At 44.3% G+C, this 23,979-nt stretch overlaps 1 protein-coding gene across 3 annotated transcripts in view; it reads left to right on the plus strand.

The window, feature by feature from the left end:
- adgrl1b (adhesion G protein-coupled receptor L1b) overlaps positions 1-22,585 on the plus strand; it is a 31,172-nt gene extending 8,587 nt beyond the window's left edge. Inside the window, exons 2-26 of one of the 3 annotated variants that reach the window (XM_088075702.1) lie at positions 3,208-3,328; positions 5,285-5,498; positions 6,003-6,112; positions 6,890-6,904; positions 8,257-8,464; positions 9,092-9,356; positions 9,461-9,800; positions 9,879-10,172; positions 11,514-11,617; positions 11,733-11,918; positions 12,037-12,075; positions 12,163-12,343; positions 12,431-12,553; positions 12,763-12,980; positions 13,092-13,265; positions 14,607-14,819; positions 14,912-15,132; positions 15,307-15,373; positions 15,522-15,610; positions 16,874-17,042; positions 17,133-17,282; positions 17,382-17,478; positions 17,568-17,678; positions 19,328-19,351; positions 19,665-22,585. In XM_088075702.1, coding sequence (XP_087931828.1) covers positions 3,259-3,328; positions 5,285-5,498; positions 6,003-6,112; positions 6,890-6,904; positions 8,257-8,464; positions 9,092-9,356; positions 9,461-9,800; positions 9,879-10,172; positions 11,514-11,617; positions 11,733-11,918; positions 12,037-12,075; positions 12,163-12,343; positions 12,431-12,553; positions 12,763-12,980; positions 13,092-13,265; positions 14,607-14,819; positions 14,912-15,132; positions 15,307-15,373; positions 15,522-15,610; positions 16,874-17,042; positions 17,133-17,282; positions 17,382-17,478; positions 17,568-17,678; positions 19,328-19,351; positions 19,665-21,661 — 5,679 coding nt within the window. In that variant the 5' untranslated portion in view covers positions 3,208-3,258 and the 3' untranslated portion in view covers positions 21,662-22,585. The remainder of the gene's footprint in view (positions 1-3,207; positions 3,329-5,284; positions 5,499-6,002; positions 6,113-6,889; positions 6,905-8,256; positions 8,465-9,091; positions 9,357-9,460; positions 9,801-9,878; positions 10,173-11,513; positions 11,618-11,732; positions 11,919-12,036; positions 12,076-12,162; positions 12,344-12,430; positions 12,554-12,762; positions 12,981-13,091; positions 13,266-14,606; positions 14,820-14,911; positions 15,133-15,306; positions 15,374-15,521; positions 15,611-16,873; positions 17,043-17,132; positions 17,283-17,381; positions 17,479-17,567; positions 17,679-19,327; positions 19,352-19,664) is intronic. The other 2 variants (XM_088075703.1, XM_088075704.1) reach the window with 2 other exon arrangements.
- The last annotated feature ends 1,394 nt before the right edge of the window (positions 22,586-23,979 follow it).

Here is a 23,979-nt window from a genome sequence, read left to right on the forward strand (position 1 = left end):
GCTGCTTTATAGCCTACATACACTTCAACATGATAACCAAAACGGCTCCTCTGATAACAAACGTAACATTTTATTTATTTTGTTATCAGTTACGAGGTAGTTATTTTGGGGGTCAATGGAATTTTATATGGCATAAGTTACAATTGCTACTTGCTACTGGAAAAAGTGGTATTTTCACAGCAACATGTTACTGCCCAAAACTGGCAGTAAAAATAATAAACTTTTTTTTTAGCTCCTTTCATACAAGAAATGCAGCCCAACGTGCTTTACAATAAAGAAATTACATGCACCAAGGCTTTACATGAAAAGAAAAACATAGAAGAAATAAAGACACAATAAAACCTGCATGTAAAAATGAGATAAGATCATAAAAGAATACATAGAGTGCATCTTCACATGGATAAAACCCACTTGATAATACTAGTAAAGTAAGATAAAAATAAGGATAAAAATAGAATGCACAGAATGCATAACATAAGATGGAAATAAAACCCCTTGAGATAAAATTAATATGTATATGTGTATAAAATGCATAAAATTAAGGAAAATGCAACATTTTAAGATGCTGCAGTGTGTAAATGCATAGCAAAATGCAAAGCAGTTAAGTGAAGCGATACGTTTTTAGTTTTCTTTTAAAAATATTTAGCGAGGTGGCTTCTCTGAGCAGTGTGCTCCACTGACAACCGCTGCATCCCCAATTTTCTTTTGGCTGTTTTTGGGACCTACCAACAAACCTGTAGGCTACCCCAGCAAACATCGTGTAACAAAATAAAAACATTAATGTCAATGTCATTTATGTTGCGCTGCTGGCAGAACTTTCTAGACAGTAAGAGCTTTCTTTTATTGCACATATGTATATATACTGTATATCTGTACTTTCATTTGATAAATAATCTAAAACAATAGAAAATTAGTATTTAAATGTTGAAATGTTTTCTGTGGGGACAGGTACCCCCCAAACCACCTGGCAGATTTGGTCCCTCTGATGTTGACACCATGTTTTCAGCCTTGCCATGATACCAATATACTAGCATGACTTTAGGGTGAATTTGTGTAAAATGATGTACAAGACATGTAGAATATTCCCATTTGACTAAATATTGAGGGCATAAAAAGTCTTGCATTTGAATGTTTCACTTCATGGAGAGTTGGAACAAGCTGTTACAGACAGTTGGAAATAAGGTAATCTTTACTATTTTAATGCCACTTAGTGGGTATTAAAAGGGCACTGTATGTTAAGGGGTTAATTTAATGATCAAAATAGTTGCTGATACAATTTCTGTTGCTATTGAGTTACTATTACCGCTGTTAGATACATGCAGTTTCTGTGCGTACTGTATGTGCACATGGTTGTGTGTATGTATGTACATTAATGCCTGTGTGTATGTGTGTGTAATTTATTTCACTCCAGGCCCTCAACTCAAACACCCTCACTTAGAGACTGCTGCTCCTCCAAGTAGGCCGGCCGGTGGCCCGGGGCTGGATTTTGGTTGCAGGCTGGGAGCATGGTGCTGCAAACAGGGGGACTGGGTGTGTGGCTTTGTCAAGGCCCATCAGTGTCCTTGCTCTACTTACTCTGCATCAACACTTAAGGGTGCATGTGTGTGTGTGTGTGTGTGTGTGTGTGTGTGTGTGTGTGTGTGTGTGTGTGTGTGTGTGTGTGTGTGTGTGTGTGTGTGTGTGTGAGAGAGAGGGAGAGAGAGAGAGAGAGAGCAAGCAATAGGGGTTGCAAGCAAAAGAACATGCTGCCATAAGGGTTTTGGATGAGATGAGATGTATTGTGTGTGTGTGTGTGTGTGTGTGTGTGTGTGTGTGTGTGTGTGTGTGTGTGTGTGTGTGTGTGCGCGCGTGTGTGTGTGAGCGTGTGTGTGTGTAAGTGATGAAAAACGGAATGGTCCTCATTCTGGTAAGTCTTTTATGTGCTATGATTTGAGTGTGTGTGTGTATGTGTATGTGTATCGCGATAGTCCTGAGGCCTTTATTACAGTCTTGTTGGTTCAGTGGACTTCAAGAAGGCAGAGGTCTCTTTCATATGTGTATGTGTGCGTGTGTTTGTGTGTGCGTGTGTGTGTGTGCGTGTGTTTTTGTGTGTGCCTTGTACATGCACAAGCCTTTGAATGCATGTTGGACATTTGTTGAGGAGTGACCTAAATCTGTCTGCCATCATTACCTAACAAGAAGACGGAGAGAAAAGCATGTCCCAAACAAACACACACAAGCACACATATGTATATCTGTGCGCATACATGCATGCACGCACTGTTACACACACACACACACACACACACACACACACACACACACACACACACACACACACACACACACGCACAGACTGGAGACAGTCATACAGGATGTTGTGCACACACTGCAGCAGCAGATTGGGGCTGCTCAGCAGGAAAAGAAATAAATAAATGTAATGCCGTGCATGATGCAGTTCAGCCTCCATCCTCCCTTCTGTCCAGGGCCAAGAGTTCAGTCTATATTAAGGAGTCATATTACTGTTGTTCTCTTGTATCTTGCCCGCCTGCGTCCCGTATGTTCCCTCGTAAAACTCCACAGCACAGCATCGCCCTCTGATCACCTGGGCCCTCAGTCAGCTGTTTACCTCGTTACCCCTGCTGGGGGAGAGATCGTCTCCACGACATCATTTATTTAGGATTACTGAAAAGTGGCCTAAGCTGAGCCCAGCCCTCTGCCTCTGTGTGTGTGTGTGTGTGTGTGTGTGTGTGTGTGTGTGTGAGGATAGAAAGATTAAGACTCTTTTGTGGGTCAGTGGCCACCGTTGCTCCCAGCTAATTATGGACTTAAAACACGTACTCACATGTGTGTGCTTTCACTCACAAACACACACAGATACACACACCCAGCATATCTCTCTCTTTCTCGCTCTCTCTTCCTCAGACTGCACTGTGCTATCACCATGGTAACAGCAGATTGAGGGACTTTTCGCTGCACCGAATGCTCAATTGTTATCTATTTCTCTCTCTCCTCTCTGTCTGTCTCTCTATTATTCTGTTCCCTCCCACCCTGCTGTGTTTCCTCACGTGCACCCTTTCACTGTCAGTGTGTGTTATAGACCATCCAACACACACACACACACACACACACACACACACACACACACACACACACACACACTGATCACACAAAAAGATGCTGCACTTCTTCACTCACAATCCAACACTTCCACTGTTTCCTCCCCAGGCTCTCCTAACGCGGCTGGTGGTGTGACATCCCTAACTCTTCCTGCCCAGCATGGCTTCGTCCCTGTGGTTTCTGGGGGTGTGTGTGCTCACTCTGGCTCATGTCGCCCCCTCCGACCAAGGTAAGCGTCACGGTGGCTTAGGTGGTATCATGTCAAGGTGTTGATCCTGATGCTGCGATCAGCAGAATGAATCACAAAAAAGAAAAAAATTGAGAAGGAGAGGATGATGGTATTGCTGCGTAGATTTTGGTGACTCAAACATAAGTCACTGTTTTGCAAAGTGAGAAAAGTCGTCATAAAAAGTGGAACTCATCCCAATGCCTCTAGAGAAAAGCAAAGTCATGTTGTGACCTAAATAAACAAAGCCTAAACATTTGAAGTGTGCAGCTTGCCAAAGGGAGAAGCTTCAGAGGCTGCCTGTAGCTTCTAGTTAATAAACAATCAGTCATTCAGCACCACGGACAGTTACAGTACACCAGCAGCATACTGATCACCCAGCGTGCACACTTTGAATGTGGGTTTAATCCTGACGCAGCAAACACCTTTCCACGCGCACATGATACTCGAGAAGATGTGAACAACAGGATTAAGGTAATGGTAATGTGATTTTCTCCAATAACCCTGGTTTACACGGATTAATATGACAGTCAGTCGGGTTTACACACACACACACACACACACACACACACACACACACACACACACACACACACAGATGTGGCATAGAGAGATCAGCCTTCAAAGAAAGAAAATAAAATCTTGTCAATTTGTGTTTATTGAGCATCTGACAGCCAGTTGTATAAACGCTATCCTCCCCACTGAATTAAAACACAAGATATTGTGCTGTACCCACACACTGCATCGGAAGCAGGTGTCACAGTGGAGTTGAGGTGTGATTTATGTCAACAATAACACTGCTGGCATCTGGGAATCCTTCCAGTGTAATTGTTCACACATGTCTGCATTTTAAAGATTTAATTAAATCACACATGAGGTGTAAGCAGTGCAGTAATATGTTTTAACTGTGTTGTGCTTATATCAAGAACAGGTATTGTCATGTTTATATTGAGGTAATCAGAGAATGGTGCTGAGATGTCATTTGCTGTAATTGCTAAATTATTACAGTGTGTATCTGCTTATGTCTGATTACATCCCTGAAACAGTATTTAAAGGGGTACTCATCCATTTTGCATATACAGGTCTGCATAATCACCATCAGGAGTGCTGCTCAGCATGTGGAAACACTTGTTTTCTGTGTCTCTGGAGGGATCTTTCCAAAGTCTGAAAAACAACCCAAATTTATACTCAAATGTGTAACAGACTAACAGTCGGGATATACCGATCTCTGCTGCTTTAAATGTGACCATTTTTATAGCCAAGTTAGAGGCGTGGCTCTCTTTGTGTCAATGTTGGCCCACCACTTTGGTCTAGACTGAAATAACTCGACAAATAATGCGTTGCCATGAAATGTTTTGCAGGCATTCATGATCCCCAGAGGATTAATCATTCTGACTTTGGTATTCCCTCGACTTAAGTGACAACTAAAGATTCACATTTGTGAACCAAGAATCAGGAGGTTGATCCTGACAGAGCTGCTAGTACGGCTAAGTCTTGTTTATTATCTGTCCCCCAGTGATACCCCCAGCTGTATGAATACGCAATACAAAACTGCTTTATCGCCATTTTAGCACTTCATACAGGTTGCTACAAATCAAACTAAAAACAGATTCATTTGCTGTATACAGGCTCATTTATACTTCCTTTTTTCTGATCCTATCTGATCATTTCAAACATTGTGTCATATCTGTAAGCTTTCAGGGATTGTGCATGAAAATCAGTAAAATGGACGCAGAGTATGGATGCAAGGCTCCGTCCACGTTCATATACCTACTTAACACTGTGCACCTTCAGTTCACAAAACATCACAATGATTTCTGTCACCTGGATTCTCCAGTTTATGCAGTCTGAACTAAAAAAAACAACCCTTTCCTGTCTTCTTTTCATTCTGCCTCCACCCTTTACCCTTTGTCTCATCTCATCCCTCCCATCCTTCCCACCACCACCCCTCATAAGCAGCTATGTCCCGGGCCGCCATGCCATTTGGGCTGCTGCGCAGAGAGCTGGCGTGCGAGGGTTACCCCATAGAGCTGCGCTGCCCAGGAAGTGACGTGGTTATGGTAGAGACGGCCAACTATGGACGCACCGATGACAAGATCTGTGACGCAGACCCCTTCCAGATGGAGAACACACAGTGTTACCTCCCTGACGCACTCAAGATTATGGCCCAGAGGTGTGTATGTGCTTGTTTACGTGTATACTGCTGGCTGTGTTTGTGTAAGATCTTAAATCATACAGCAAAGACGCAAATTGGAATGTCACTCTTGTGCTATTTGAGTATCTGCAAACATTTTGGAAGCAGTTAACGCAATCAATGAGAGAATCTACTGTTTCGCACATACTGTATGTGTGCACTGCTGTCCAACATACGTGTGGATTCATGTTAGAGGAAACGTTAGACAAAGCCGATACTCATGTTGGGAGCCATGTGAGCGTGCGAGCGCAGTAATCTCTCCAGCTGAGTCTGAGTGCCTGGCTGCACCATTAGCTGTGTACTCAGCAGTGTTTTCCTAGAAGAACTGATCAATATTCAGCAAGAGGGAGAGGGAGAAAAGACAAATGGAGTGTCCTTTGCTTCTCCTTTCCTGTCTGTTAATCACTTTACCTTCCTTCTTTGTTTTCTCTTTCAATCATCCTTTCCGTCCATCAATCCATCCATCCCTCTGCTGTCCTCCAGGTGTAACAACAGGACTCAGTGTGTTGTGGTCGCAGGGGTTGACGTCTTCCCAGACCCCTGTCCTGGAACATACAAGTACCTGGAGATCCAGTATGAGTGTGTCCCTTACAGTGAGTATGCATATATATAATCACACACATATACACATACATACACAAACATGATTACACACATATATGTGCATGTGCACGCAAAAAACACGGAGATTAACCTATTTTTGTTGAGCTACACTGTAGGTTTATGGTGCTTTTTTGTTCTTATAACCTCTGATGTCGACTGAGAGATTGATGGATAGATTTTTTTTTTCTCTGGGAGTGTGTGTGTGTGTGTGTGTGTGTGTGTGTGTGTGTGTGTGTGTGTGAATTTTAAAAAGAAAGTTGGATGGAGAGATTACAGAGAGGGAAACTGTAGAACATTTGCATACTGTATGTCTTCTGTGTGTGTGTGAGTGGATGCGAGAGTGCACATATGCACTTGCGCGTGCATGCGTGTGTGTGTTTTCTTTTTCAGATTCACGCCACGGGAGTTGCTCTCTTTTCTCCACAGGAGCCTGATTGAGGGAAGGAGAGATCTGGGGGGAGGTGGAGGGCAGGAAAATGGGGAGGGTGGGGCGGGAGGGAAGGGAGACGAGGGGAGAGGAGAGGAGGGGGAGTATGCTGGGTCTCCTTTGTGCTTCTTCTTCTTTCTTTTATGTGAACTATAAAGTTTGTGGTGAGAGTGAGTTCCAAAGTCTTTATCTGTGCAATTCTTTCTTTCTTTTTCTTGCTTTCTTTTTTCTTCCTTTCCTCCTCTCTTTGCTTGCTTTCTTGCTTTTTCTTTACTTCCCTTCTTTCACCCTCTGACTTCTCTTTCTTTCTCTCCCTCTTTTTTTTCCTATGCTTGAGTAGAAGTGGACCAAAAAGGTAAAGACAAAACATTGTAGCATCTTGATCTCTCCTTACCCCCAACCCCCCCTCTTTTCTCTCCTTCTCTTCCTCTCTCCTGCCATCTCTCTCTTCCTCCAACCCTAGGACGTTGTTTCGTACTCATGCTGGATGTTGCCCCCCTTTTTTCATTTCCTACTCGGTTATTTGTTTTCCCGCCCCTCATTTTTTCCATCTCTTGTTGAAACCCGTCCTTTTTATCCAATTTTATCCAGGTTCTGCACCTAGTCTCTCTTCTTCCTCTTCTCTCTCTTTCTTTCTGTCTCAAGTTTCCTCCCCTTTTCTTCCTCTCTCGCTCCTGGTCGATCTCTCTGTCTCTTATTTCTCTCCCTCGGCCACTCTGTACACACAAACATAAACACAACACAAACATAAACATAATCTTCTTACCTTTTCTTGGCTCTATTTTCACACACAAGCACCATTCTCTCTTTCTTTCTTTCTTTCTTTCTTTCTTTCTTTCTTTCTTTCTTTCCTTCCTGCTTTCTTGCTTTCATTCTTTCTTACTTTCTTCCTACCTTCCTTCCAATCATTCCTTCCAACTTGTCTGATCATCCTCTTCATGCTTATTTTCCCTTTTTCTTCCCTTATAGGAAGAGCCCCTTATTTATCTTCATAGGAAAAATAAGACCAAATGTGTGTGATTGTATATCCTTCTGGATGTGTGCTTACCAAGCACTGCTTCTGTGTGTGAGTGTGTGTGTGCATGCCTATCTGCATGCCAGTGTGAGACTGTACAGTAAACATATGTGTCCATACAGTTATTGACATGTGGGTGGACCAATCGTTGTGCTCGGCGTAAACTAACCTGCCCTCTCACTTCACTTCAAGGCAAAATTTAGCTCCGCCTTCTGCGTCCCTGATTCTACCTCACACTCTTTTCACTCTTTTTGCACTAACCCACCCACACACACACACACACACACACACACGCTCACACACTCACAACCACACACACACAAAGCACATAAATACACCTTTCATTGCAGTGTCCCTGTTGTATTACTCACCACACACACAAACACACACGCTAACAGTGTGTGATATACAACACTTTTACGTCTCTTCTGTTGCTTGCCTCTCGAGATCAGCACAGGTGTTTTAAATCTCTCTCTCTCTTTTTCTCTTCATTCTTTTTTCTTCTTGCTGCATCAACTGCATCTTATTCAATCCATTTTTCATGCATCGATTCATTTTTCTCCTCGCACCTGCCTTCACTATCTTTCCACTCTTTTCCCTCCCTGACTTCCCTCCCTGCTCTTCTTCTTCCCTGCCTCTTCTTCTTCTTTCTTACATCCTGCTGTCTTCCCCTCCTAACTCCCGCCTTCCAGTTTTCGTGTGTCCCGGCTCACTGCTCAGCATCCAGCCGGCCTCCTCTCTCCTGGAGGCGGAACATCAGTCGGGGGCGTGGTGTAAGGACCCGCTGCAGGCTGGTGACAGGCTGTACGTCATGCCGTGGACACCATATAGGACAGAGGTGCTGTATGAGTATGCCTCCTGGGATGACTACCGCCAGAACAGAGTCACCACTACTTACAAGTGAGTGATGTCTGTGTACTCAGTGATGCATTGCTAAAGATGTGACCTTGGGCTCTGGACACTTATGGTTGGCATTTGGAAAATGTATTGATTAAACTAATCAATTCATCCAGAGCCATTTAAAATTAATTTAAATGGTGTCATTTATAATGAAAATAAATGTCAGTCGGGCAGTAATTTTGCATGTAGTGTAATTAATTCAATATAGAAACAGAGCAACATTTACTTTCTAATTGAGAGATTAAAGCCCCTGACAAACTGGTCAAACATTGCTTTATTACCTCGCCATATATTAGTTTGCATTGTCAGTGGCAGAGTCTACCACTCTCACCCTGGCTTAAAGCTGCATGCACATGCACAAGAATTCAATACTGTTAAATCCTTATTGGTGCACAGAAGAATGTGAAATCATCGTTTTCAAACTGACAGCTCAGACATAAGTGCAGATAGAGAAATCTGTCGTGTGGAAAATAGTGTGTGTATGCCAGTCCTGTAGAATTATAATTTGAAAAAAGTTTTTCAGTGCCTTTAACTCTCTTTTTTGATTAATAAATATAAATTACATCTTCATATTTATAGTTTAAATTTGCATGCACACCTCATGCTTTTGATCACTCCTTTTCCTAGGTTGCCTAGCCGTGTGGACGGTACAGGCTTTGTGGTGTATGACGGTGCAGTGTTTTACAACAAGGAGCGAACACGTAACCTGGTCAAGTACGACCTGCGGACACGCATCAAGAGTGGCGAGGCGGTGGTGGTCAATGCCAACTACCATGACACCTCGCCTTACCGCTGGGGAGGGAAGTCAGACATCGATCTGGCTGTGGATGAGAACGGCCTTTGGGTGATCTACTCTACTGAAGCCAATAATGGACGCATCGTGGTCAGCCAGGTACGGTGGGAGGAAGGAAAACAGGTCGATGATAGGAAAGAAAGAAAAAAAGGGCTTTATTACCAAGTTCTCTCATCTTACCATGTACTTCTGTGATCTTTCAGGTGAACCCGTATACTCTGCGCTTTGAGGGTACGTGGGCCACCGGCTTTGACAAGCGTGGGGCGAGCAATGCCTTCATGGCTTGTGGCGTGCTCTATGCAGTGCGCTCCGTCTTCCAGGATGATGAAGGGCAGGCGGACGGCCGAGTTGGCAGTGACATGGTGGTTTATGCCTACGACACTAGTCGTGGACAGGAGCTTCCCGTTCAAATACCATTCCCCAATCCTTACCAGTACATCTCCTCCATAGACTACAACCCCAGAGACAACCAGCTGTATGTGTGGAACAACTACTACGTTCTGAGATACCCGCTACAGTTTACACCGCCGCCGCCCACTAAAGGTTTGTGCAACAAGTCCACTTGTGTGTTTGGACACATGTGATGAAACTAGAGAATCAACAGTGTTTCCATCCCTCCAGGTCCCCTCTCGTCTCTGATGACGACCGTCCGATCGTACACGGCCACAGTCGCGTTGACCCCAGTGCGGCCATCGGCCTCTCACCCAATTGGCGTCATCAACCGAGGACCCTTTGACCAACGGCCGATCACAGCCATGGTCCCTCTGACCCCACGTCCACCTCTGCGTGTCCCCTTGGCTCCCGGGGTCCCTGGTCAGGTGGGCGGATGTGAGGGCCGAGTGGCACGAGGGGTGCAGTGGCCGCCCACCCTGAAGGGAGAGACAGTGGAGAGGCCCTGCCCGAAAGGGTCACTGGGTAGGTGTGGCATGTGTGTGTGTGTGTGTGTGTGTTTGGGTGGGTGCAGATGTGAGCATGCCAGCGTGTGTGTGTGTGTGTGGTATTTGCATGTGTGTGTCTGTATCTCGTTTCCCTTTGAAATGTAGTCGGATGTCCCCTCTTTGAACTTGCCCTCAGATGAGAGAGAGAAGAAGAAAGAGGTTATAGAGTCAAGAGAAGCAGGGTTCGACAACTCTTCCTCTCGCTGTGCAGCTGTCTTCCTCAGCCCAGCACTCCCTCCACGCAAAAGCTGTTATGCAGATTATGGAGATAAGCCTGTGGTGCATTTTGCCTCGTTTTAATCATGTTGAATGGATTGGACATGGTTTTAGCACAGGGGTGACGGATAATCTAATATTAAATCTTGTTTATTACTGAACACAGGAGTGGCTGTTGCCTTATAAATACATTTAATTTTCAGAGGTAGTGTGTAACACGCTCTAGTCTAGTTTTTCATGAAATATCTCTGCAAAGTAGCAGTTAACATTTTTTCAGTTTTAAGATTACTGTACGGTTTAGTCTCAAAGCTACCCAGGTGTTTTTGTCAGGATTAATGAATACCGAAACAGAGATAAAAGGGGAGTGAATGTTGTACTTTCATTCGTTAGGCGGACTCAGACAATTTCATTAATACATTCAAATAAATGTTAATTTTATTGACAATATAGACTTTAAGTAATTTTTGATAAAATCCACATTTAATCAGGCGGAAATTCTTTTAAGCAACACATTTTTCTGCAACAAAAAAAAGATCTGAAATGGTTAAAAGTTTAAAAAAGTTAGAGTAGAGTTAGAGTAAAAGTTAAAGTTTTCTTTGAGGTTCACAAAAATAGATGAAAATTTAATTGCACATTGACAGCCAAAAGATTAAATATATTTTAAAAAATATAAAAAAATAAACACAATGCAATAATTATAAATAAGTAAAAAAGGAAGATAAAAATTAAATAAAAAAAAAACAGTTCACATGTTTTGATTGCCATTTTGACAGTAGGAAAGTTGTGCCATATTAAAAAAAAACAAAACAATTTGGCCTGGGAAAGCTAAATATGTTCATATATGGCCATACGTAACAAACTCATTACAATGCAGCATATCAACCATGAGCTCCCTAAGCTGCCTATCTGGCTGTAAAATCTATGTGCAGTTGTCAAACTTTGAAAAAGTCCTGATTCTCACAGAGCAAGTGTTTTTGGCCTGTATGGGAGAACATGTGCGAGGAGAAAGAGAAGATGACCTGACAAACCACCTCAGGTCCTTTAAAACTTGAGCTGTCCTTTCTCTGTCTGACAGTCTATGTGACCCTGTCTGTCTCTGCAGGTATAGCCTCCTATCAGTGCATGCAGTCTCCAGTGGGTTGGAGCTCCAGAGGGCCTGACCTTTCCAACTGCACCTCTCCCTGGGTCAGCCAAATTGCACAAAAGGTTAGTCACACACACACACATACATGCTGTGCAAATGCCCTAAAGCCAGTCAGCAAGCAGTTCTCTCTTAAATGTCAAAACATTTGACATTACAAACGCCCCCGCCTCACTCCAGATTAAGAGCGGAGAGAACGCAGCCAACATCGCCGGGGAGTTGGTCAACCTAACCCGGGGGCGGATCTATGCCGGTGATGTCAGCATGTCTGTCAAGCTAATTGAACAGCTATTGGACATCCTGGACTCCCAGCTCCAGGCCTTGAGACCAGCCAATAAAGAGTCAGCAGCACGCAATTACAACAAGGTAGATTGTTCCTGTTGTCAGCACAGAAGTGTACATGTACTTGACCTTTCCTGGAAATGAGAGCGGAAATGTCAGCGATGATGATTCTAACAATGATGTTGTTTTTTTTTCTTTTCAGCTTCAGAAGAGGGAACGCACTTGCAAAGCCTATGTTCAGGTAATACAGACAGGCAGACAGACAGACAGATAAATAGTTAAATAATAATCAGGAGTAAGAATGAAACACTCTCTGTCTTTCTGTCAGGCGGTCGTTCAGACAGTTGATAACCTTTTGGGTCCTGAGGCTCTGGTGTCCTGGGCGGATATGAGCAATGCCGATCAGTCCCGCTCAGCATCACTACTGTTGGACGCAGTAGAGAAAGGAGCATTCCTATTGGCTAACAATCTCTATGAAGGCCGCTTCAGTGACAGAGCACCAAACGTTGGTATGTGGTCTTTTTTTCTTTTGCTCTCCACGTCCTGGAAATCAGCAGTTTGTCTAATCTTTTGAGTATAATTTTTTTCCTTTGCAGATCTGGAGGTGTACGTGTTAAACACAGAGGCAGACATACAGGACCTGACCTTCCCTCACTCCTACGACAGCGACAGCATCCTGCAGATTTCCGCATTGGCTCTGCAACAGTACAGCAACAACGGTCTGTGACGCACACCAAACTAATCAGCATTTAACGAAGTGTCAGTGACAGCTCAGTATTTTAAAGTTTATTGCCTAGGTTGGTAAATAGGCTGTGAAAGTAAGACTAGTTTTTCTCCGTGTATCAGAAATCCAAACATTACCAAGAATCAGATGAAAGTCTGTCTCATGCCGAAGGTGCTCATTGCTATGTCCCCCTTCCCTCTGCAGGCCAGGTGAAGCTGGTCCTCTCTCTCTATAAGAACCTGGGGTCCTTCCTGACCACCCAGAACTCAACTCTTCGGCTCGGGCTGGGGCTGGGCCAGGGATCAGAGGCCAGGCGCAGGAGCCTGGTGGTCAACTCCCACGTCATCTCCGCCTCTGTTCACAGAGGATCCAACAGAGTGTACCTCTCCGACCCAGTGATCTTCACTCTCAGGCATCTACAGGTCTGTCTGGAAATCAATTTGCCTAAAATGTATGTTCAGAATGAGCAAATTCTTTTGCACAGAAACTGGTTGTTAAGTGCACTTTGTGTTTTGGTGTGTTTGTCTCCACAGCTGGAGAACCATTTTGGACCCAACTGCTCTTTCTGGAACGGATCAGGGGTTTCTGGGAGTGGCAGGTGGTCTACGCAGGGCTGCCGGCTGTTACACACCAACAACACTCACACTACCTGCGCCTGCAACCACCTGTCCAGCTATGCTGTCCTCATGACATATGAGCAACCTGCGGTAAGTATCACACACACCACAAAAACAACAAGTTTAAAGGTTTATTATGAAGGTATTGTTGATGACTTTTTGTAAACACAAAATTCAAATCTTGACTCTCATCCCTAAACTGCTTGTACACACAATGCAAACTATTGGAGGACTTTAAAATTTGTCGTAATGGAAAGCTAACTTAGCTAACTGCCTGCCAACTCCACATCGCTCTTCATCCTGATCCTCTCCTTCAGTGCTGTTTATTTTAAAAAAACAACAACATTTTTTAGACCTTTTTTTTTGTTTTGTTGCTTTTTTTCTCCCTGTACTTTTTGAAGCTTCCTTTTGGATGTGTATGACAGCAACCTGATCATAACCTTTTTATAAAGTCTCGACCTCACCAGTGTGTTGTTACTGGCAGTTGGCTACACAAACAGATATGTCCCGGCCAAAGTAAAATATGAAGAAAAATAAATAAATACAGGCAGAGCCTCACAAATAAATTAACTGCGGCACTCTTCTAGTTGGTCATAAGTAATGATTAAGAGGGATTACTTTTGTTTGAGTCTATACATTGTTTTTAGGACAGAAAGATTCACCTTCACTGCAGACAGAAAGCAGATTTAAAGATTTAAAGTGTGTGTGTGTGTGTGTGTGTGTGCGTGTGTGTGTGATTGGCATGAATCTTCTCTTGCACAGTACAGAAGAATGACGGTGTAGCAAAATGTAAAGCTTTCTCACACTTTTCAGTATGTTTAATTTTGCAAATATTGAGACAAAACTCAGTCAGCAATGGAAACAGCCATGCACAAGTTTTCTTTTTTGTGCATTAAGCATTTGTTCAATGGTATGAATGGCCTATGGCCCACATGATGACTGCTATAGTTTTCTGTTTAGTTGGCCAGGTGCCAGCCTCTAACTTCATAAATCCAGCTCCATCCTCGACTAACAAAGGCTTCATGACTCCACCTTTATGCACCCATTTGCTGCAGCACAGTTGGACTTCACCCCCACTGTGCTCTCCAAAATGTTTAAAAATCAAGCACAGAGGGGGTGATAATTGTGTGGTTGTAGCTGTAAAAGAGAGAGAGAGAGACAGAGTGATAAATCCTGCAGGCTATTTTGTCCTGCCATGAAATTGAATTAAGTGTTTCTCTGCAAGATGTTCTCTTTGTTCGGTGTGATTTTATTCATTTGAATAGATGTTTCATAACACACAGGGACACGCACCCAGAGGCAAAGACACAAGGGCGCTCCACACCACAAATATGTTCACAAACCTGCACCTGTGCCTACATTCATACTTGTACTCTTTATGATCAGATATCAAATGTTCTTTAATCGCTCTGCACTTTCCGTCTTCATCAGTTCGGGGTCGGTGTAGAAGAGCTTCTTGTCTATGTGGTTTCCTGGGTTGGCATCTCTGTAGCGCTGGTGTGTTTGGCCACCTGTCTTACCACACTGTGCTGCCAGGGGGCGCCCTGGCACACAGACCACAGCACTATCCACTGCAACCTGTGGGCCAACCTGCTCCTCACTGAACTGCTCTTCCTTGTTGGTGCCAACAAGACGCAATACACAGTGAGTGCTCGGATATTCCTACTGCATATTATTGCAGTTTGTTTAAGATATAATTTTGTGAAATATCCCTTCCTCTCTGCTTGAATTTACAGGTTGTGTGCTCCATTATTGCTGGCCTGCTGCACTTCTCGCTGCTTTCAGTGTTTTGCTGGTTGTGTCTGGAGGGGGTGGAACTGTACTTGCTGCAGCGGGAGGTGTTTGAGGGACGCAACTCCAGGAGGAAGTATTTCTACCTGTGTGGCTACTCCATTCCTGGGCTCGTGGTGGCTGTGTCTGCAGCCATAGACTTCAGAGGCTATGGCTCAAAAACTGCGTAAGTTGTGTGTGTGTGTGTGAGTGTGCCTGTGTGTGTACATGTGTTTTGTGCATGTTCTTGGATGGAGACAGACACTTTTAAACATCTTTGCAACTTTGTTGTTTTGGATGGTCTAATTTTGCTCTGTGTGTGTGTGTGTCTGTGTGTCTGTGTGTGTGTGTGTGTGTGTAGATGCTGGCTCCGAACAGACAATTATTTCATCTGGAGTTTCCTTGGACCTGTCGGTGTCATCATCACGGTGAGAGTTCGTGCTCTGATAAATATACCAATCTTTTCATGCATTTCTGTATTCTCTTCATGCATTTCTGTATTCTCGATCGTCGCTGATTCATTATTACTGAATAGATTTTAAACAGTGTGTACTGTTCAATCTTTTTGGCCTTTAGTTGAACCTGGTTGTCCTGGTGATGACCTTACATAAGATGCACAGCACTGCTGCTTTGAAACCAGACTCCAGTCGCCATGACAACCTGAGGTAAGTAACATGTCTCATGCTGATCTGTTTTGGGTGATTATTCGAGCTCATTGTGTTTCAGTAGCTCTGGTTCTAATCACACAGTAATTAGAAAAATAGAGTAAACTGAATTGATAAACTGAAACAAACTTAACTGATATTTTTCCTCATCTCTCTGTTGCATGTTCACTTGTACTATTCTTACTATTATTTTCATAGTTTTATTACAAGGCTGTAAAGCGATCCAAACCTGATATAACCATATATAAAAATGAAATTTGAATTATATAAAAATAAGTTTCAAAATTTCTTGAGCAGGAGGCAGTCTGTTTTGTGTCAAGCAGCTAGCATGTAGAGATTTGTAGTTAATTAAGAAATTTAAGACTCTTTCTGGCTGAGGCAGGTAGGCAATGCAATTTACACAAAACAGATGTAATATGGTTAAGCTTGAACATTTGTAATGGTCTCAAGTCGAGCATTGGAAGCTTTTGGAAGACCAGAATGAAATGCACTTTAGCAGTTTTGACAGCAACATGAACTATTTTGCATTCCTTTCATTTTGCCAAACCATAACCAGAACCAGCACTAAACAGAGGGGAAAAACAGATAAATCCAAACCCAAAGTGTAAACCGAAAGTTTGTAAGAATGCTCCTTTATTTGTAGTTTTTTCTGTTTGTTATTTAAGCTCAGGGGCACACAGTTAAAAGCTTTCAAGCTGTATCTTATTTTCCTATTTTTTGTGTCTGTGTAACCATTGGAGAAAACATTTTTTAGTTCGTCCAGTATTGGGCAAGAGGGATGCAGCCGACAGCAGCAAAACAGGCTGCAGTGTAACCACTTGGTGCATATGTGCACTGTCGGTTTATGTCCACTAAAAGTGTTTTTTTTTTTGCCATTGACAGGTTCGCAATATTATTGTAAGTGTCTGATAACAATATGGAAAAGATCCCTTAAGGACTTATTTCAACCCAACCAGAGTTGGTGATTGTTGGAACAGCAGGATTAACCAAGATGGCTTTTGTGGGTTTTATTTAGTTTCAGTCTTCTTTAAATGTGTGTGTGTGTTTTAGAGGTTTTTTTTTTCTGGGCTAATTCTAGTTAAACAAAAAGGGTCTTACTCTTTAACAAAAAGGTTCCCATCAGTCACTCAGACCCAAAAACACAAGAAAGGTTAAAGAATACCAAAATTACCTTTTAAACCTTCTCTGTGATGTAAAGCTGTGGGACCTAAAAAAAAATCACAATACAAAATCATCATCTAAATCATCTAATGTGATTTCCAGGGCGTGGGCAGTGGGCTCCCTGACGCTGCTCTTCCTGCAGAGCGTCACCTGGTCCTCAGGCCTGATGTTCCTGTGTGCTCCGTCTCTCCTCCTGGCTTACCTCTTCTCCTCCCTCAACACAGCCCAGGGCCTCCTCATCACCATACTGCACTGCACCCTCGCCAGGAAGGTCCGTGTCTGTTCATGTGTCATTATGTAACTGAAAAACTGTGTGTGGCGTCAACAACCGTAACAAAACATGTTTGAATATTTCATGTAGGGTCAGAAGGACTATGGCCGATGCTTACGCCTCTCGCAGTGCTGCGTTACTTCCTCGTCCAGCTCTCCGGACTCGGTGAAGGGTGCTGCCCTGCGGTCCAACAGCCGCTACACCAGCAGTCAGAGTCGGAGAGCTACTGCTAACAGACAGGTAAATTACAGCGCACTGTTCCTCCCAGTCTCTAGCTCTTTGTCTCTCTCTCACTGTGTCTGAGTCAGTTTGACCTTGTGTGGATTATTTCTGTTCCAGAGTCGAATCAGGAGGATGTGGAACGACACTGTTCGCAGACAGACTGAATCGTCTTTCATCGCCGCAGACGTTAACAACACACCTACTCTTAACAGAGGTAAAGATTTTTTTTTTTTTGAAAATGTCAGGGCTGCTTCTTTGTTGTTCAAGAATGCCGTATTTATGTGTCTCTCTCCCTCTCCTCAGCTGCTCTGGGGAACCATTTCCTCACTAATCCAGTGCTGCAGACTCACGCTGGAGCCTCTCCTTATGACACGATGCTCGCACAGGGATACAACCAACCCTTCACCTCCACAGGTACAATTCACTGCAACGTTCTGTCAGTCTTCCTATTCTGAATTTTTTTTACACAACTCCCTATCCCGATTTATTTTGATGTCTTTTGAATGTCCTTTTTCTTATGTGTTTCCAGTACTTTGCAAAACTCTTATGCCACATTAAAAAATGGCCTCTTACGTACTGTATATAGTAACTGTTTATGGAGGCAGGTTTATTTATATAACGTCTTTTCATGTACAGTGGTTATTAAAAGTGCTTTTAAGTATAAAATAAGATCAATAAAAATTACAAATTAAAAGCCAATTTAATAAAATAAATAAAAGGACCAGAAAAACTGATTTATTTAAAGCTGTGGAAAAGACAAAAGTCTTTTGCTTCGTTTTAAAAAATGGCTTCAGCTGGGGCATATCTTAGCTCCAAGTCGATTCCAGTGTTACACCGACTTCTGTGACCCATCAGATTTTGTATCCCCTTCCCTAACCCCTAACCCTAACCACTCAACAACTTACAAAACTTTGCAATTTTCTGAGGGAGTCTATTACTGGGTCACTGGTTCACTTTTTTTTTTGTTGGACTCACTGTGGGCAGCATAATGGCTAAAAGCTGTTTCACCACGTTTGGATTGAACTCTTGGGCGCCTCTAACTGACCAGTCCCTGCACATCTGAGGGATACCTGGCTTGTATTCAGCAAACGTATCTGCAATATATTTATGGCCCACACCACTGAGTGACCCACAGACAATAAGTGGAGCATGGAAATCAATTTTGTATTTGACTGGAAGCCACCGCAAGATCTAAGAGTCGAAGAAATGTGCTCTCTCTTCTCTGTGTTTGTCAGTATTCTAGCATGAAGGAGAAAGTTTTACTTTAAGAGGACTTTGTTAGCAAATTAAATAACTTGTCACAACAAGGTTTCAGAAAGATACATTCAAAAACAGATATCTAGCAGTAAATCCACCAATTTCTAGATTTAAGTGTGCACAGCATCAGTTATTAAGGAAGTTTCATATTTAATGACACAGTTTTGAAAATATGGTCTGACCTGTACTTGATTTTTGTGGACAAGGCATATGACAGTATTGGAGTGACACTAATGTTTGTTTTTTTACATATTCTAACATAACACAATAAATCACAGGGTCTGTTTGATTTTAAAGAGGACCTCTGAAATAATTCGGCTCCCGGTAAAAACCTGTACAATGAACACTGAATGAATTCTAACTGGGAGAAGTTTCAGCTGGTCGTTCTGTAATCCTTACCAGCAGATGCCACTAAATAATCCTAAATCTTACACACTGGACCTTTAAGTGCTCTCTTATATACCAGCTATGTGATGGCAACACTGTTTCTAAATCATATTTTTTATGCCAGCGTACATTACTATCGCGCTGATGTCTATATATCTGTGATAAGATAATATCAGGCATCCAAAATACGGTACTGGCTCTGCTGTATGAATTTTCTGATGTGGCCTCAGACTTTTGGCAAGCCCAGTTAATTATTTTTCTGTTTCTGTATAGTCTGAATGTTTGAAATTAAACCTCGAAATGTTTTTGTTTTGTGACAGTGTGGTTTTCTGTTTTTCATTTTTGACCTTGAAATGTTTTGTCTTTTAAATGTTTTTTGACCCTTTCCCTCTCTGTCTCTCTGTCTAAACGTGGAGCAGTAGGAACCTTCAGAAACAAGCAGAGTATGAGCTCTTCTTTACTGTGCTCACTCGAATCATTGAGCGCCACTTCCTTGTGCAGTTCATAGACTATCTGTGCAACATTTGCACACAGTATTATCCATAGACCATGAAGACATAACATACATCTCTCCCATGTGGCCACATTACCAAACATTTCAGCAAAGAGTATCGTTACTATCCAGATCTAAACCCACACATGAACCCTAAACTCTGCTCATTCATCCATACGTTCATTCATGTAAATTACTTGATGTAAATCTTTCATGCTGTCCCTGTTTGGTAACTGTCATCTTCTTCCTGTTTCTTTATACAGAGGGTGGTGTGTCTCAGAGCCAGGAGTCCTGTGGTCTGGACAGTGTGTGTCTCAACGGAGGCTACACCCCCAACACCTTCACCCTGCATGGACTGGGAACCACACCCGGGTCCCGAGCTGGAGTGGTGGGCAGCACTGACCTTTTGCGGGAGGGAGGAGTTGGGATAGGAGGTGACGACATCTCCCCGGCCCTCCTCACCCCCCACGGGGCCACAGATCTGAGCAGCGGGGCTGGAATGCGCCGCAACCTTTCTGACGCAGCGGCGCTGGAAAAGATGATCATCTCAGAGCTGGTGCAGAGCAATCTGAGGCCCTCAGTCGCCATGCCTGTTCCTCCTGAACGCTACGGCAGCCTGGCGAGGCCTCACCACCACGACAGGGCGGCTCTCACACACACTGCCACTTTGACTCGACACGCACAGCCACCAGCCCAAGAAGGCTGGGCTGCCACCATGCAGCCGAACACACGCCACAACGCACAAGAGGGATGGGCGCATACGCGGCACCACACACAGGACACTGAGACACATTCCACAACCCGTGGACAAGATCACACCACGACGCCACGTTTGCAAGACAGCTGGACACACTCGAGAGTTTCTGGAGACTCGGAGTCCCGCGAGCTGCTTAAAGATGGGGACAGGTCGTTGCAAGGCACTCTTAGTCGCCGCAACCTTCAGGACAGGCAGCAAACGCGTCCCCCTGATGTTCAGGCGAGGCCCTACTCCACCCTCAGCCGCACACCTGGTACTTTGTCCCGCCACCGTGGTGCAGTAGAGCCGAGCGGAGGCTCAGACAGAGACAGAGAGAGGGAAAGAGAGAGAGACAGGGAGCGTTACCGGGACAGGCCCCTCCCGCCTCCTCCTCCCCCTCCGCCACAGGAGTCTGAGCCCCTGTACAAAGCTCTGGAGGAGCCGCTTCTGATGAAACAGAGGGAGGCAAATGTAGAGACATGGAGAGGCGGCCAGGACAGAGAGAAAGATGAGACATTTCTCTTAAAAAGAGATGAAATGATGGATGAATGGAGAGCAGGAACCGAGAGAGGGAGGGACGAGTCTTTTACCTCTCAGACGAGAGATGGAGAGATGGAAGAATGGAGAGCTGGAATGGAGAGAGGGAGAGAGGAGTCTCATCTGCTGGAGAAAAGAGGTGGAAGGATGGAGGTGTGGCGGGGAGGAGCAGAGACAGACCAGGAAGAGACTTTTATAACTCAGAAGAAAGATTTTGGGATTGACGGATGGAGAGGCGGGATGGACAGAGAGAAAGATGAATCCTTGTTTTTAAAGGACAGAGATGGATGGAGGGCAGGGATTGAAAGGGAGAACGAGAAACAGAAGGATAGAGCGCTGGATGTGTGGAGAGGAGGGATGGATATAGACAGGGAGGAATCTTTCCTGTTCGAGAGCAAAGATGGCGGTCTCGACGGAAGGAAACGAGGGAAAGAAAGAGGGTCCGTTCGATTCCACGGTGAACGGGAGGATTCTGACAGCTTTGCTCTGCCTTTGACTCCTGACCTTGACCTTGACCCTGACTCCTCGCCTATCTATGCCCGAGATTCAAACCCGTCCCCGCTCTACCCCGGAGACCGACGCTCGCCTCCTCTCAGCATCTTCCCCCGAAGCTCTCCCCCAACGAATATCTTTGCTCCCCGAGAAACTAATTCGCCTCCAAACAATCTCTACTCCCGCCACTCCCCCCAGGTGTACAGCCGAAGCAGCTCCCCTCCTCGCTTCTACACCCGCACCTCCCCTCCGACCCTCTCGTACCCCGACAGCAGCCCTGAAGGTCCAGAAGAGGTCAGCCCCAGCGGCCAGCCCCAACGGCCCGCCCTGGAGCTGCCCTACAGCCTGGGGCGACCCCCGCTGGGCCCGCGGCCCAATCACCTGCAGACCTTCTACCAGCCGCCGCCGCTGGCATCCAATGGAGAGGCCGCGTACACACCAGAGCCCGCCTCAGAGGGAGACGACGGACAGATGCAGCGGGTGACGAGCCTGTGACTAGGGCGGTGGTGATCGGGGCATAGAAACCAGGGAGGAGGAGGAAAAGATGGTTATAGCAAATATTGATGATCAAACTGATGGAAATGATGACAAAGAGGATGGCAATGATGTAGGATGAATGTGATGATGTAACAGTGATGGCTCCTCCCTGCTTCTATCTCCCGATCACCACGAGACTTCCCCCTTTTCATGTTTTGTTACTTTTCTATGACTGTGATCCATTTATAACTCTTCCTCTTCCACTTCCTCTCCTTATCACGTCTTTCCCGAAACCCTGCTGTGTCTTCCCGTCTCATTGGTGCTTATCCTTATTGGCCCATCGTCTAAGTTTCTATTGGTTCGTCGGCTGGGTGTCGCCCTTCCCTGTAGCAAGCAAACAGTGTGTCAAAGAAGCACTTGTGTGTTGCCAAAAAAATCCTTTCAAAGAACATGTGCATGACTTTATAGTGGCTTTACAAGGCTACATACTGTATGAAAGTGTGTGTGTGTGCAAGCGTATGTGAGAGCGCGCGTGTGTAGCTTGATGAGCATGCGTGTTTGTCAGGACGAGCGTGAGTGCGAGTGCGTGTATATACATCATTCTTGTATAATTAATGTATCACAGTGAAGCATTTTATCAATATCGACCGGGGGGCCTCTTACACACATCCCCTCCTACTGATTTTGAACTCTTGACCAATCCCCATTTCACATCAAAACCAAAAGCCCCGCCCCCTCTCCCGCCACCCGCCAAAAACTGTCGGTGATAGAACTTGTTGCGATGGAGTTTGTCATGGCAACAGAACTCTTGACTCCAGAGCCAGAGATCATATGAAACCTCAAAACTTTTCTGCAACCCCCCGAGACCCTTGTACATATCGACCTCAAGTGTTCTGATTGTCTTGTATTGCTATTGAAGTTCAAGTAAACATGTGAAATAAATGTTACTGTCTTTCTCTTTGTGTGGATGTACAGAGAGAGGGAAGGTTTTACTCAAAGGAGAAAGATATCTGCAGTGGAAAAGGAGGGGAAGAAAGACTGTTGATGCGTATAATGAAGGCAAAGAAATAAAAAGATAAAAATGCTGTTACACACAGTGGTTGAATGTAACTAAGCACATTTACACAGTATATATAGTGTATGTAAGGTACACTATATGGAAAAAAGTATTGGGCCACTTACACATTACACCTACAGGATCTTTTATGACATCACATGCTAAATCCATAGGCATTAATATGAAGGCGGTCCCCCCTTTGCAGCTTTAACAGCTTTCACTCTTCTGGGAAGGCTTTCTACAAGATTTTGGAGGGTGTCTGTGGGGATTTTTGCCCATTCATCCAAGAGAGCATTTGTGAGGTCAGACACTGATGTTGGACGAGAGGGCCTGGCTCGCAATCTCTGTTCTAGTTCATCCCAAAGGTGTTTGATAGGGTTGAGGTCAGGGCTCTGTGCGGGCCAGTCAAGTTCTTCCACACCAGACTGATCCAAAAATATCTTTATGGACCTTGCTTGGTGCACTGGGGCACAGTCATGCTGGAACAGAAAAGGGCCTTCCCCAAACTGTACCCACAAAGTTGGAAGCATAGAATTGTCCAAAATGTTTTGGTAAGCTGAATCATTAAGATTTCCCTTCACTGGAATCAAGGGGCCAAGGCCAACCCCAGAAAAACAATCCCATAGCATTATCCCTCCTCCACCATCTTTACAGTTGGCACAATGCAGTCAGGCAGGTAACGTTCTTCTGGCATTCACCCAACCCAGACTCGTCCATCAGACGACCAGATAGAGAAGTGTGATCAATCACTCCACAGAACACGTTTCCACTGCTCCAGAGTCCAGTGGCGGTGTGCTTTAGACCACTCCATCCGACGCTTGGCATTGTGCTTGGTGATGTAAGGCTTGCACGCAGCTGCTCGGCCATGGAAACCCCTGCCATTACACTCCCAGCGCACAGTTTTTGTGCTGATGTTAATGCCACAGGGGGTTTGGGACTCTGCAGTTATTGAGTCAGCAGAGCGTTGGAGACTTTTACGCACTTTGCAATAATACCACCTAAAGTTGATCGTGGAATATCTAAGAGGGAAGAAATTTCACAAACTGACTTATTGCAACGGTGGCATCCTATTATGTCCAAATTCAGTGAGCTCTTTAGAACGACCCATTCTTTCACAAATGTAAAGGCAGACTGCATGGCCAGGTGCTTGATTTTACACACCTGTGGCAATGGGACTGAATGAAACACCTGAATTTAATGATTAAGAGGTGTGGCCCAGTACTTTTGTCCATGTAGTGTACTTTACTTGAGTACCTTCATTTTTTGCCACATTATCATT

Source organism: Plectropomus leopardus, chromosome 3 (assembly GCF_026936395.1).
Source record: "Plectropomus leopardus strain MGB_pleo_1.0 chromosome 3, ASM2693639v1, whole genome shotgun sequence".
NCBI lineage: Eukaryota > Metazoa > Chordata > Actinopteri > Perciformes > Serranidae > Plectropomus > Plectropomus leopardus.